General features: G+C 40.3%; 1 protein-coding gene across 1 annotated transcript in view; it reads right to left on the bottom strand.

Annotated features, from left to right (window-relative positions):
• Positions 1–3,485: 3,485 nt before the first annotated feature.
• LOC137287802 (cytochrome P450 10-like) overlaps positions 3,486–15,732 on the bottom strand; it is a 28,914-nt gene continuing 16,667 nt past the window's right edge. Inside the window, exons 3-9 of the mRNA XM_067820191.1 lie at positions 15,340–15,521; positions 14,483–14,687; positions 13,414–13,588; positions 9,359–9,525; positions 8,322–8,403; positions 5,210–5,422; positions 3,486–3,602 (exon numbers count right to left, since the gene is read on the bottom strand). Coding sequence (XP_067676292.1) covers positions 3,486–3,602; positions 5,210–5,422; positions 8,322–8,403; positions 9,359–9,525; positions 13,414–13,588; positions 14,483–14,687; positions 15,340–15,521 — 1,141 coding nt within the window. The remainder of the gene's footprint in view (positions 3,603–5,209; positions 5,423–8,321; positions 8,404–9,358; positions 9,526–13,413; positions 13,589–14,482; positions 14,688–15,339; positions 15,522–15,732) is intronic.

Below are 15,732 nucleotides of genomic sequence, written 5' to 3' on the forward strand. Positions count from 1 at the left end.
ATCACTTCACAAATGCAGCATCGTGTCCACCGTTGGCGTTGATGTAGGTTTAACAACGACGACGTATAGAAGACACTAAGTGATTGAAGAAACCTAAAGGAATGTTGTTCCATGGCTGAACCACGCTTGTTTCTGGACTTGACGTAAACGTCGCTCCAAGCGTGCTCGATAAGGAAGATGGCCAATGTCGTAATTAATCCCAACACGAGCAAGATTTGGATGAGCATTACCCCGCTAAAGCGTGAAGTTACGTCTCATTTCTTGAATGGACGGCTGCAGATGGCCCCAAGTAATCTCATCCTTTTCCCGCAGGCCTGTCATAATGTCATGGACAATAACTAGTTGTTTTCGACCATGATATGTACCGGTCACCTCGCCGTCTGTACATCCTTGTCCTGCCATCTGAGATGTCCAGACTTGTCAGTGACCGGTCAGAGGCAAATCGCTCGAGTTTCAAATAAAATGAAAACGTCTCCATAGAGATGAGATCGTGTTTTGATTAACATAAAAATGCCTGGGCATTTGATTTAGGACCATTCCAGGCTTCAGCCTAGCTATCGCATGGAGACGCTGACTTTCTGTAAACCCTAGGCTGTGGCAAAACGTACGCGTCCTTTAGATTCACATTAAACTGTTTTTCACATCAATCAGACTAAGGAGTAATAAACCGTTCTTCAGGTGTCAAAAGGCCTGCAAGATGTAAGTTCAGTTTGTACAAACAAGGTGCTTATCTATATGTTTAATTACGTTTATTTTTTTTAAAAAATACCATTTATTTCATACAGTTATATATTAAGCACAGTTACTTTTTCCGTTAGTATAAATAAACGTATTATGTGAATTGTACTGAGGATAACTCGCCTAGTATACCTTTATTGCCTTGCAGCCAGTGCCATCTTCGTTCCATTTTACAAACTCGTAAACATTACAAAAAAATTAAACAGCAAGATCTCAAACATGTTCTTAGAATCCATACTGACATTTCACTGTAACGCGGTGTGATATCCCGAAGGAGATTCTTTTGGTTGGAAAGTTCAACTTTATAATGTGTTGGAAAGCGGGTTGATTGGCTTAAGTGTGTAGGAATTTAACTGCATTATTAAAATAAAAACAAACAGATAGAGGGTTGTGTGTGCTGGATACTAAGGCAACACAAGCCTTTACCTTGCATGAAATACCCACTGGGATTTGTAGGCAGAGGTCTCAACAGTCACAGATTTGGCGACATTTCATCAATTATCACACAAACGTTGAAACAAGTTAGCGACAACTGACAAAAACCGGTGCCCTATTGACGGCTTGTACAAATCTCATATACCATACAACAAGACAAAAAAACAACACAATGATCTCTTAATAACAAGTTTGATTGGCCAATCTATACTACTATATTACTACGAATAATAGGATAGCAATTTCATTTTGTTCAGTCTGGTTGGAACCGAAGCTGTAAATGTGTCCATTGATAATATCGAATACTGATGTAATGAAGCAGTTGGTCTCATTCAGATTCCACTTCTCCTGTGAGAATATCTGTACCAAATGTTTACTGGTAAACACATATAAGATGATCCACGACCTGACAAATGACCCCAATTTGCATACTTGGGAACGCCCCACAGAACGATCCACTTGAAACAAGAGGGAGACAGGTTGTCTGATAAATATCGAGAAGTTCACTTTCCCCGTGCGTTTCACGCATGAATTGTTATAGCACACTCGATTTGGGAACAGGTACAATCCCAACGAATTGAATCAACACAATATACTGAGCAAATGTGTTTAGGACCACCGATCCATTTCTCGAAGCAAATGACATTTTCCTGGGTTTTTTTAACAAAATTGTTGAATATCTAAAATGCTTGTCAATGCCCCAATCACCTATTTGTCTTCGTCTTAACTAAAGGTTAGCGTGGAATATCAGTATCTTATGCCTGAAATTGCAGCCTTATCATTCGAAGGAATATGCGGTGTTGATTTCATGTCACGGTTAGCATGTATTGCACGTGCATAATCGTCAAGCTACCTGTAGCAGCCAAGTGTACTCGCCCAATTCGTTGTACCGCGTCTCTTGTCACAAATGCGTTTAGTGCGCAGGATCATCTAATACGTGTCTAACAGTAGGTGAGTATATACATACACGTGTCCTCCACATAACACGTTCAGCATTACCGCCTTCACGGTCTGTATGTGCATCAATCGACGACTACAACAACAACATTAATATCAGTATTATCTAACCACAATAACATGATTAACACATCCCCAAAACAATAGCCAACACGATTAATAGATTAGCGACAGAATAAACCCATGACTGTAATATAATACATTCACATGTGTTGCGACGTTCCTTACCATTCGTTGGTAGTGGACTAGCGACAACTATTACAGCTTAAAGGAGTAAATCACTACAAAACAAGGGTAGTGTAACAACTTTTAGGAACGCTAGAGGGTGATGACATTAACTGTATATTATTGACTAGCGACATTCTAAACGATCATATGTAATACGGGGAGACATTGATATGTTCATACACGCGAGAACGTTGGTAAATTCAACAGCTCCAATGCATTTTGTAAATATAACAACATCAAACATAAAGCTGATTCCGTGTCAATATAACTGGTTCAGGAAGCGTTTTCTTCCAATATTTCAACACAGCCATCTCAGAAGATGTTTTTCCTGCCTCGTTTTTTTCCCTTTACGCCTATAACAGTCATACTAATGTTTCATACAAGAGGGAAACACAAAACAGGGCAGGTATTTCCAATGTCAGCTACAGATGAAGCTGTCTAATCCGACACGCAGGAAATAATCCGTTTTAGACAAGGTACCGGATTGCAGAGCTGATGATACTCGTAAATGCACAAGCCAGGGAAGGAACTTGGATTTCATGGCGGTGTTGACAACTTGCTGGATTAGACAGATGCCGGTTATGACAGCTTCCCCTGTAGTTTTGATGAGAAATTACTCCTTACTTCGACATTTGCCACTAATTTCTTGCTACAAATATTAGTATCTTGCCCCTAAACCTGTCTACATGTACATGTATGCTTTTGCCCTGCAGGTATAGAACATAGCATATTCGTTCAAATAGATATTTGTATAGTTTCATAATGATACTACTTCAGTGTGCAAGATTCTAGAACACCTGTTTGCATGCACTGTCAGGAAATAAAGTCTTTTGATTAATATACCAATAGTTAAATAATACCGTTTCACTCACATTTTAAACCGTACGTTCTTGTATAGCGATATTCTCTTAGTCTCCAGAATTTGCCATATGGTAGAAAACATCCGGCGTGACTCACCAGGTCGACGGCAGCTAATATTATACGTTGCGTTTCTTTTGTTGTTAGGGCATGGCAACATTGAGTGTCACGGCTGCACATGCAAACTGACGCAAATAGTTGCAGATTAAGCCATAGCTAAATGAGCACTTGCAATTTGAACCAGTGCAGATCGTCACAGCTTCAGCCGATCAATTCCGTTCCTTGAAGACGAATCTAATTGGTTCCTTGGTCCCAATGAAGATTTCATACAGGACATCAATCTCTTCATGGCCTGGCTCGAGTAAAACTTCAAAGTTTTGTATTATCTGAAAATATCGTCATACCACCGCATTGGAAAAGTGCCAAGTCTTCATGAAAACAGTAACGGCAGTTTTGCATTACAGTTAGGAGAAGACGCTTCAGTATACGTCTCTGGATAGAGATGTTGTAGACTGCCTGAAGTAGTCGTTCTGGAAACATTGTGTTACGTGCTAAAGTAACATCATATAGATGCATGCATACATGTAACCATGTAACTTATACATGGTTAGACCTCTTTTCACAGCCATTTAGTCCTGTGTATACAAATGGAACGAATAAACTCACATTTCATTTTTGTATTCTTTTAACCATAACATATGAAGGACTTGTGTTTAGTCTTAAGCGGAACACCCTTAATATATTTAAAAACGCGTGGTTAATTGATACCGAGCTATTACCACCCCTAAACACAACGCATGATATGCAAGTGCACAACGCAGTAACCCCATACACGTGCATGGGGTCCCATTCTTGATTTTGACGGTTTTAAGGAAGGTCGAGAAATCACTACTAATTTTGACACCCATCTTGCATCACACATTTGTTAGTGTTTGTTTCTAGTCGTTTACTTTAAAAGAAAATCGTACACATGCCAGTTACATGCCATACAACAATCATCTCTCAAAAGCGACTACATTCCAAATAGCTGTGGTTGAAAGGAAATGCAAATGGTTATGCACTCTCATAACGTTCAGCATTATCATAGCAACATTGATTGACTCGGATAAATCTCCTAAATATTTTTAATCGCAAATAAAAAAATGAAGTTCCCCTACTCTTTTTGAAGAGTCAAGTTTAGATTTTGTAACTAGGTGTAAACAATCCTAAATAGCATTTATTCTCAGGCTGGCGGATGTTCGCGACAGGGCGCCATTTTTGTATAATCGTGGCGTTGCGGTCTGAAGTCAGTTTGAGAATCAATCAGATTACGATTTGTTTTCATCAAGTCGAAAGACCCAAACTACTTCCTACTCGTAGTAAAATACGTTTTTGAATCATGACCAAATACTTTGTGTGACACCGCTTTTAACAGAACGATTCATATCCATTATAACAAGAAGCGATTTTGACAGAATCGTCTATGAAAACAGGTTATATCTCGGGAAATAAGCAAAGCAGGTGACAAAATTACATGACAGTAGATTGTGCAAACATTAAGCTTTCGTTTTTCAAAATCAATTGTTACGATTGCAGGTTTAGACAAACCTATAAACACACCCTGAAATGTAGATGAATACTACAGCAACCCACATACCTAAAATTACGTCAAGGAAGCGCGCCAGTCTGATCGGTTGAAATTTCGTTCGCGGGAGAGAATTGTGCACTGTTGTCAAAAAGGTCGATTTAAGGTAATTAGATATCGAAATGAGTAGTTTTAATAACGGGGTTTCATTTACAACGATGTCAATAAATGATTTATGTATTTGTACCCCGTAGAATATATGCAGTAAACTTAGTCTCAGTCGAGATTTGGTGAGCTGTGTTCTGATTGGTCAGTCTCAAAGGTTACGTGGTGCGACCTCCTTCTAGGTTTTGTTAGACTCAGCAGTGGAGTACTGAGACTAAGTCTACTTAGACTGGAGTATATGTGATCTTTAAAACGGTAATTCACCTTCGCTACAGCCAAGTAGATTTCCTGTTCAGCGAACCTCTTCCCAACACACTGTCGCGGGCCAAAGCCGAACGGCAGCAAGGCGGAGGGCGGGATAGGAGCCATTCTCTGGCCGCTCGTGTCACGCAACCACCGCTCTGGGAGGTACGCTTCCGGTTCAGGGAAGTACATCCGGTTCTTTGCAGTTTTCTGGTTCATCATGATCAAAGATGTCTGGAATGTTTATGCATAATACTTTTTATTTAGACACAACAAATACATTGTCTTGAATCGAAATACCACGAAACGTAAACATAAAGTGGATTGTAAAATACACTGTATTTTCTAATGTCGTTGTGAACACACCCAACACAATTGAAACTGACTTACAACGTATTAATATTGATAAAGACAGTAAACAGTTATTGAAATCTAATGAAGCTGTACTGATCAGCAAAACAAAACGCAAGTCTCTTGTCTTGTTTGGGTTTTTGTTTGTTTGTTGGTTGGTTGGTTGGTTGGGGTTTTTTTTGTTTTGTTTTTGTTTTTGTTTTGTTTTTTGTTTCTTGTTTGTTTGTTTTGTTTTGTTTTTGTTTTGTTTTTTGGGGGGTGTTTGTTTGCTTGTTTTGTTGTTTTGTTCAAGAAAAATAGCAGACATAACAAATATGAACGCTTTAGGCGATTTCTCGTTCGAAACTTGCGGTTCTTTTGCTGTTCATGCATCAGCACAGAGACCGGTGAAGAAAACGTACGGGGATATCATGTTACTCAACAACGAAGCTGGAACAAGTTTGTTCGTTTGTGGATTAACGCCGCAATATTCCAGATATGGCGGTGGCCTGTAAATATCGACTGTGGACAGGACACCGCTATCATCAACGCAACGAACATCGATCTGCACAGCTGGGATATGTCGAACCTGATCCCTTCAGTCGCCTCTTACAACATTCATGGGTTACAGAGGACCAGTCCTCTGACAGCTGCATATCTCCGGATAATGATGTCTCAGATTTTCGGTCCCAATAGTACTAGACCTGGCTACCTGTCTTTTTACATTATTTAGTCCCCCACTACGTGTTCCCGGCATAATAACCATGTTGAAAGATACTGTTTGCTAGTTGTTTAAACTATATCTCATAAGATAGTAAACTTTGTTAGACTGTTGATTAACGTCGGGTCATCTAACGGCGGTCTGTAAATATTCGAGTTTGGACATGACAATGACATAACGATTCGTGGCTAGGGGGAAGGGTGATGATATTTGTTATTAAAAAGCATGTACAAAGAAAGTGCTAGTCCCCGTTGAAATTAATCAACCTTTGTGATGGTACGTCTACAGCTGGAGGGTGCTACAAATGGTGCAGGTACAGTTCTGGAGACAAAGAAATTGGTACATATCGCAGTGACCAACGTTTCACACCCAGTGGTCTCCCGCCGCTTTAAGCAGTGTTCCCTCAATATCACAGCCGGCCGGGTACACCAAAAATGAGCTTCACACATTGTACCCATGTGGGTCGTCGGCATGGCGAGTAAATGCTTTAAACACAGGGTGACCCCACAAACCCCTATACTTCGACAGTCTACCCCGCCCAGGGGCTCCCGTATTATGTGAATAGTGTATACTTGTGGAAAAAGAAACTGCGATTCGTATCAAATTCAGTAAAAACAAAATCATTTCTTAAATTAGATCATCGTTCAATACGTATTCTGCAAAGCATCTCATCGACCTGATTCGATATTCAGTTATTGTAGGATCGTAATCACAGACGTGTTCAGTGGATGAAATGTTGAATGTTTGACATGTTCAGTGGATGACGTGTTGAATGGATGACGTATTCCATGGAAGATGGCCTCATCCTTTAAACACGTCAAATATTCAACACCTCATCCATTCAACACGCCAAATGTTCAACATGCCAAACATTCAAAACGCGTGTTGAATTGTTGACGTGTTGAATGGATGAGGTGTTGACTGTTTGACGTATTCAATGGATAACATATTCAATGTATGACATGTTCAATGAATGCTGTGTTCTATGGATGACGTGTTCAATGGATGACGTGTTCAATGGGCCATTTAAGTGAAATAGTGCGTCAAGCAACAAACAAACCAAACCAAGCAGAATTCATACACTGCTGTTCAACTTGAATAACGCGTGGACGGACTTTGTTGTTTTATCACTACAGAAAGTGCAGTTCTGTTGCATATGTCATCCTACTGGCTGTGCAACAACAACTACTGGGTTGTCTTTATTTGACTTTTCGACACACAAGTCCTCTTGTTCCTATGCCAGCATACATTCATTAGATTACCAATGGAACACGTCCTTGAAACTGAAACCTTTGACCCCGAATATTTTTAGCATGCAATATTGAGACAAAGTACTTGGCATCTATTTCTAAAACAGCACGAGCCTAAAGCTCTTCGTAACCATCACCACTTTTCAGTCATGAACATATGTGATCTGAGCCTGAAACGTCCAATTTTGTGGTTTAGACAACACCTGAGATTGGACGGTTCCTGCACGCACATGTGTTCAGCTTTCATACGGACAGCACAGTGTCGTCAGTTTGTGGCGTTGAAGTGTAATTTTATATTGTGGCATCAGGGAAGAACAGACACCACCTATTTTTCTAACAATCCCAAACAGTCTACATACAAATTTTAACTTGGTTTGTTTTGCATCACACTACTAAAATATATAAAAAAATGACCATGATCTGCAACATCTGAAATGAAGGATAAATTGTGCATGGCCAAATTCATGTTGAGAAATAAACAGACTAGGTAAATGAAACCCCAAAAACCCAAATAGTGGTGATGCTGGTGCAACTGCTATAGATGGTGATGCTGGTGCAACTGCTATAGATGGTGATGCTGGTGCAACTGCTATAGATGGTGATGCTGGTGCAACTGCTATAGATGGTGATGCTGGTGCAACTGCTATAGATGGTGATGCTGGTGCAACTGCTATAGATGGTGATGCTGGTGCAACTGCTATAGATGGTGATGCTGGTGCAACTGCTATAGATGGTGATGCTGGTGCAACTGCTATAGATGGTGATGCTGGTGCAACTGCTATAGATGGTGGTGCTTGCGACAATGATGATCAGTTTAAGTAAGTATACGTACCCCCGCGGGTATGCTGTACCCCTGGAGAGTGATGTCCGTAGGCAGATACCGCTGGGTACCCGTCAGAACAGGGTGATACAACCTGCAATGTTCACATTCACACTGAGTAGGTACATTTACACCAAGACAATATTCCAGACACATTACAACGGCGGTCAGTATGTATCCGAGCCTGAACAACTATCCGGGTCCAATAGCACCTTTTATCAAAAGTCATCAGAAATTGTTGCTGGCGTTGTATCATCAGGTAAGACCACAGATATCCCATGGGCGGTGTGGAGCACAAAAAAGTGTCTTCTTTGAGAGTCATTTTAGAATTTGTGGAGATAAAGGAAATCCAAGTCCTATGGGCAATCAACTTCTTCACTCCATGAATACGAGGTTTAGGTGTAGATACTATCATCGTAATCAAGCAGAAGATGCCTTGCTTGATAACAATATTAATGTTAAAATCTACACCGAAACGCCGTATCCATTGCAGAAAGGAAGAATACAATCCATAGAATTTGATATTCTTTCACATAAGTAAGGGGGGGGGGGGGAGGGGGCAGGTGCCAATGGTGAGGATCAGGATTGTTGGGACAGTGTCTTTGTCGATAAATAGTCGATAGTCGTTTGGGGTGGTTTACTTAACAGGTTTACACAAACATTTAACGATACGGGGCTTCAATCTTTCCAGTGGGCTCAACAATTATGCTTGTTTCATTCATTGGCGTGGTATTCAGACATCGTGAAATGTGATTTAACATTGAACAGGTTTAGCAACGCACCCCAAACAACTTAAACCCCGTCTACGTTTACTAGAACACTCATGGTTTCACATGCCAACCAGACAGTCATAGCCAAAGGATTAAAAACAATCAGTCAACGATCTCATAGGCGTAAAACATTTTCTATCCTGAGTGAATTTCCGACGCAACGGTTGTCACGATTTGGTTGAAATACGTTTGATGGAGTGTCAGATGTACAGCCATCACTACCGAGGGTTTATCGTTTGGACTACACAAAATTCGATACCCTCCACACCTGACGCCTACCTGAAGGTTTCTTTCAGGCACGCGGGAAGGTACTTCATATTGTCGAGAGCGGCGGCTGTGATGGTGCCACATGGACCGAGTTCGCCAAACACCTCCTGGAACAGCTTCTCTTGCTTATCGGGATTTCGGGCCAGGACGTACAGCAGCATCTGTATCATCCGGGCAGTCTGCAGAACACATAATGCATAGGTTATTTGTACTGCAATTTGATTGGTTGAAAATACTTTTTTGAATGTTACTTCCGGTAATTACCTGAGCCTTGACCAATCATATACTTTTATAACATACATCTTATTCAAAGTGAGAGGGTGTGGTATTTCTGTTAGATCATGGATAAGACGCTTACCATTTTGAAGTAACTCACTACCATCGTTGACAAAACAAGAAACAGATCATACTGGAAGCAAATCCGGAATTGGAAGCCAAGATCAAAGCATCTGGGGGCCAAAGAGACACAAACCGGAACCCTGGGCGAGAGGGCCACTACCAGGTGTAGCAGAGTAGGATAATAGTCGATGGATTAACAAGCAGAAACAATTTAACAACCATATCTGAAATGCATGATGATATATTCATGATGAATGATATCTGTTGAAACAAAATGGCCAATAACCTATGAACTCAAGCATTCGATTCCTGAAAAAGCAAAGGAAAACATAGGTGGGACACCGCAAGCCCTGTGGGCATGTTGTTAAATGAATGCTTAGGGACTCGAAATAGAGATGGCATGAAAGCTGAAATAGATATTCTCACTCACCCGTTGGTGAGAAACCCGTGTGAGAAAAGAGGTATCACACATGCGTGAGATCCATATCGATTTCTAATCTCGTGACTGGCTACACCTTGTGAATACCTAAGGTTATGCTATGACGGACTACTTTCCTGATTACAATTCATTGATATGTTACTCATTCTTCAATCAAACAGAAACATGTTTCTCGTGCCCCAAAACCCTTTACACCTGCAGTTTTCGCGATAGCAACTGGTCTTTATATATACAATGAAACACATATCTGATAGATGTACACGATGAAACACATATCTGATAGATGTACACGATGAAACACATATCTGATAGATATACACGATGAAACACATATCTGATAGATATACACGATGAAACACATATCTGATAGATATACACGATGAAACACATATCTGATAGATGTACACGATGAAACACATATCTGATAGATATACACGATGAAACACATATCTGATAGATATACACGATGAAACACATATCTGATAGATATACACGATGAAACACATATCTGATAGATATACACAATGAAACACATATCTGATAGATGTACACGATGAAACACATATCTGATAGATATACACGATGAAATGCATATCTGATAGATATACACGATGAAACGCATATCTGATAGATATACACGATGAAACACATATATCATAGATATACACGATGAAACACATATCTGATAGATATACACGATGAAACACATATCTGATAGATATACACGATGAAACGCATATCTGATAGATATACACGATGAAACACATATATCATAGATATACACGATGAAACACATATATCATAGATATACACGATGAAACACATATCTGATAGATATACACGATGAAACGCATATCTGATAGATATACACGATGAAATGCATATCTGATAGATATACACGATGAAACACATATATGACAGATATACACGATGAAACACATATCTGATAGATATACACGATGAAACACATATCTGATAGATATACACGATGAAACACATATCTGATAGATATACACGATGAAACACACATATCATAGATATACACGGTGAAACACGATTCTAGTTATTTTCTAATTTTCTTTTATTTTAAACTTTTGATTCTAGTCGTGGCGTGGCAGAAACCTTCTTGGGTCACCATACAGATGACTAGTGGTTAGGAAGTCAAATGATGTCTTTAATCCATAAACGTTATAATGTGTATTGTTGCGCAGCTACCATGAGCAAAATATGAAATTTCAATTTATTTGACCATTAAATGGTGCGATTTTATGGTGTGCAAGAAACAGAATTTACAGAGTTTTCAGTATGAAATGTGAGTTGATTACATCCAGTGTGACATGAAGACATCTTACGCGCGTCGGAGGAATATCTTGTAGGCAATGATTTATATGTACATTAACCGTCCTTGTACATTTTCGCTATTTGCACTCAAAGACCCTTGCAAACGTTCTATGTTGTACATTGTTTCAACGAGCATCCACTGCTTCAGATTGTCATGGGGGAATTTGATAACATTAAAATCACACAGTAGCTCGGGGATGGAAGTGGAAGCATTATATTCATGAGTGGAATACGTTATCTTTATCAGTTCATCAAAGAAATCAGGAACAAATCGATCTCACTAAGTTATCGTGTCATATAACTTTGTAAGACCATGCGTGACACTTTTCACATCTTTCAGCAAAGTTACCAATGTTGCACACTTTGAATATTACAGGGGTGTCTCGGCTTTCATCTCTGACGGCGACATTCACTAATTGTTTTTACACAGGTATCACTGATTGGTCGTGCCATTTTGAATTCAAGACTACTGCCGTAGAATTAACACTCAATTTAATAAAATTTAGATAAAAGGAAATAGGAAATAAGCATATTCATGTTGTATTTTTCTAATTGTGTTTTATTGTATAAATACATGTACACTGTACTTGATTTTCTTGCAATCGGGAAAATAGCAGGTAGATGTTAATCTGTTTGGCGTGATATACAGGGGGTTTTTTTCGAGATTCAAACACGATTAACTTATCAGGAAAGTAGTCCGTCATAACCTGACCCTAAGTCATCAACCTAGAGTAGCCAATCACGGGAATAGGAAGTGACGTCACACACATAGCAGATTTCACACATGGGGTTTTCACCCACGTGTGTGTAAGAAAGGGAATTCTCTCGAATATAGATGCCATTCTCCGACAGTCAATTCTGATGAAAGTAGCCAGCTTTAGCGGATGTGGAACCCGTAAATATCCGGGTTAGAATTGATCTCCAGTCACCCATGTGTGTGGGAGGCGACTAGTGGGACCAATTGGTCATGCACGCTGACTGGGTTGACACGTGAATTCGTATCCCAGATGCTTAGATCGATGCTAGTGTTGTTGAATACTCTGTTGTCTTTTCCAGACTTGATGAGTTACAGACCGCCGCCATTTAGCTGGAATATTGTTGAATTCGGCGTAAAACTCACTCAGCCATGGATGGGCGTGGTTTGATGTTTTCATTGAGAAATAAATGCAATAGCACATGACATTGCAGGATTTTCAACATTTCACTATGTAGGGCTGTAAGTAAATTATCAGTGAATTGAATAGAATTGGTCTTAGGCAATCCATGCTTGTCAGTAAAGCCGATAAACGACATCGGGTGGCCAGGCCCGCAGATTTGGTTGACACATGTCATCGCATCCCAATTACTGTTGATCACTGGTCCGTCTGGGCCAGACTGGATTAATAACGGACCGCCACCGAATAAGTAGAATGTTGCTGATCGCGGCCTAAAGCCTATAGCAAACATAAACAGTAACAAGTGACAGTTTGACAGTGACAAGTTACATGATAAAGAGACATCACACCAGGGAATACAAACCGTTGGTATAATGTGACAAGATGTAACGACTGACGACGTTGCCAACTCATCACCCGTAACTGCTACTCATGTTATCCGTCACTTGGTCAGTCGACTGACCATACCAGAGCCTACAGAGCATTTACGACGCTGTGGGATAATGGGCACGTTAGTGTTGTATATGTGATGAAGTTCTGAATACATTGCTTTATCGATGATATGGAGTCATGTCGGAATTTTGTTGACCCTAGAGATGATACGGCCTGTTTATCAGTCCTCCCCTGTTACTGCACAGTACATCGTCCTCCACGGAGTGTCGATGTATAGGTGAAAGAGTAAATGATGATGATAATTATTATCACAATTAAAGCGGCTATTAGTGGTAGCAGGTGATGAAGGAGCAGTATTATGATCACCCTTAGTAGCAGTAGTATTAGCAGTATAGTATTACCGAGTCTGTTCCCCCGCTGAACAGGTCGAGGGCGATGGCTCCAATGTCGTCTAGTGTCAGCTTGTTGGACATCAGCAAAGACAGCATCAGATTCTTCTCCTGGGAGTCTACGGTGCCGGCACTCTGGCTCTGTCTGAAGTCCTCCAGCATGCCACGATAAAGGTCGTGGGCTTGACTATTAAATACACAGGACACATGAAGTGATCCATCAACCCGGAAGTGCAAATTGACCTCTATATTCTTAGGACATAGTTTTATGAGTTTCACTAGCAATCGTTTAAATACGATCCCAAAAAGAAACGCATAGGCCAAAAATCTGTTGCATTTTCGAACATGTATAATTCGTCCACGAATAGACTTTAGTGTATGAAATTTTACAGATTTTAGAGAAAGGTAATGTCTGTACAACCAAGGGGATACATTTCGATGACGGAGACTTTGAGCGCGATGGTGACCAAGTAGCACGGGCCCGAAGTCTTGTCTGCCGGCTCTCAGACCAATCTCTTTCAACCTGTTCTGTGTAATTTGACTGGATATCCTCCGAAGTCAAGGCACCATGTTATCAAAGCTTTTCTTACATATTTTGACGTTTGTTTGGACACAGTAGGTATTGAATAGGTTTTTTAAAATACTAATCGTCCATGCGTTTCTTTTGGGGGATAGTATATCATCATCCATTTTAACAAATTTGGATGAAAACAATTCATCCAAAATGTGTCGCGTTACCAACTCATTTGTTAAGTCTTGTAATTAGTTAACTTCCAATTAATGCTCTTCGCTCCTCAACAAGATTTCTCAAGCGATCATCTGTATTAGAAATGGTCGACAGTTTTTGACATTATTTGAAACATAGCCAGTGACTGCATTGAAAAAAGTGCATTTAAAATTCATGTGTGAGGATAGTTTTGCATGTGTGGTGTTAGTGTGAGGATAGTTTTGCATGTGTGGTGTCAGTGTGAGGATAGTTTTGTATGTTTGGTGTTAGTGTGAGATAGATTTGCATGTATGGTGTTAGTGTGAAGACAGCTTTGCATGTTTGGTGTTAGTACACGGGCGGCAGTCTAGCTACCTTACAAGTCTGTCCACCGCGGCTTTGTAGTCATCTTTGACTTTGAGAGGAAAGTTTCTCAACACGAACGGGTGAATGTAGAGACATTCGTTTAGAATGCGGAACATGTCTCTGACGTCCTTCAGCGACTGCAGCTTCTCCGGGTACATGTCGACGTCTCGTCGCAGATAGCCGAGACGTTTGTTGAAGGCGACGACGCAGATGCCTGTTGATGAACAACAATGATTAGAAATTAGTTCAAAAGTATGATGTGGAGTCACGCCGTTAGCAACATTTCCGATTTTACGGAGAGGTGCTGAGTACCGGAATGTCCGACAAACTGAGACACCATTATCCTAAGCCAAGTGCCCATTATGATCCGGGATAGAATTGGTTGTCAGTATTCCATGAAGGTCGTAACAGGCGACTAACATGATGGGGAGGTCAGGCTAACTCATTTGGCTGACACATCTTACCGTATGCCATATACAGAACGATGCTCATGCTGTTTATTAATGGACGGAATGATCCAGTACTGATTATGTCCAGAGTAAGGCGTTTAACAGCCAACTTGCCAAAGACATGCGCGTGTTAACTTCTTGCTCATTAAGACAGACGTTTCAGGACATAGCTTCTCGGCATAATCAGGATACTGAATAAAATATCATTATCAAAAAATTCTAACAAGTCATTTTAAACACTGTCTGTAGTGAATGCATTAAGGTACCCTCATCTATAACGAATTCGATGTATCCTCGAAGACCTCCAGTTTCTTCTAATATGACCAGTGTTCCTATTCATACAGATTCAAGAACAGATTTCGTGTCGGTTGACTCTTTAATAGCGTTATCTGTAACGCGAATAAAACTAAAACTTACTTTCACAAGCGTACTTAAAAAACATCTCTGACATTCCTTGCGGGGTAAACTGGTCCTGCTTCATCCGGGTCACCAGGTCGTCTGCAACCTCGTTTTGGACCGACAGGAAATGCTGGGCTGATCGGACACGCATCATCTGTGCATTCACGGGACTCCGGAAGTTGTGCCATTCCTTACCCTGCCTGTGAAACAAGAGTGAAACGAAACAAATGACAAAAATAATATACAAAACACACGAATAATGATACATAAGATGCCTTGAAACATTGCGAATTTAAATAAGCTGAAAAGGCCGAAAACGTCAATTCTAATTTGACGGATTTGTCGCTTATTTTCTTCGCGAAGGAGATAAAAGCAACACACTCACATTGTCCATACTTGACCACGTTTGTC

Source organism: Haliotis asinina, chromosome 6 (genome assembly GCF_037392515.1).
Source record: "Haliotis asinina isolate JCU_RB_2024 chromosome 6, JCU_Hal_asi_v2, whole genome shotgun sequence".
NCBI classification, from domain to species: Eukaryota; Metazoa; Mollusca; class Gastropoda; order Lepetellida; family Haliotidae; genus Haliotis; species Haliotis asinina.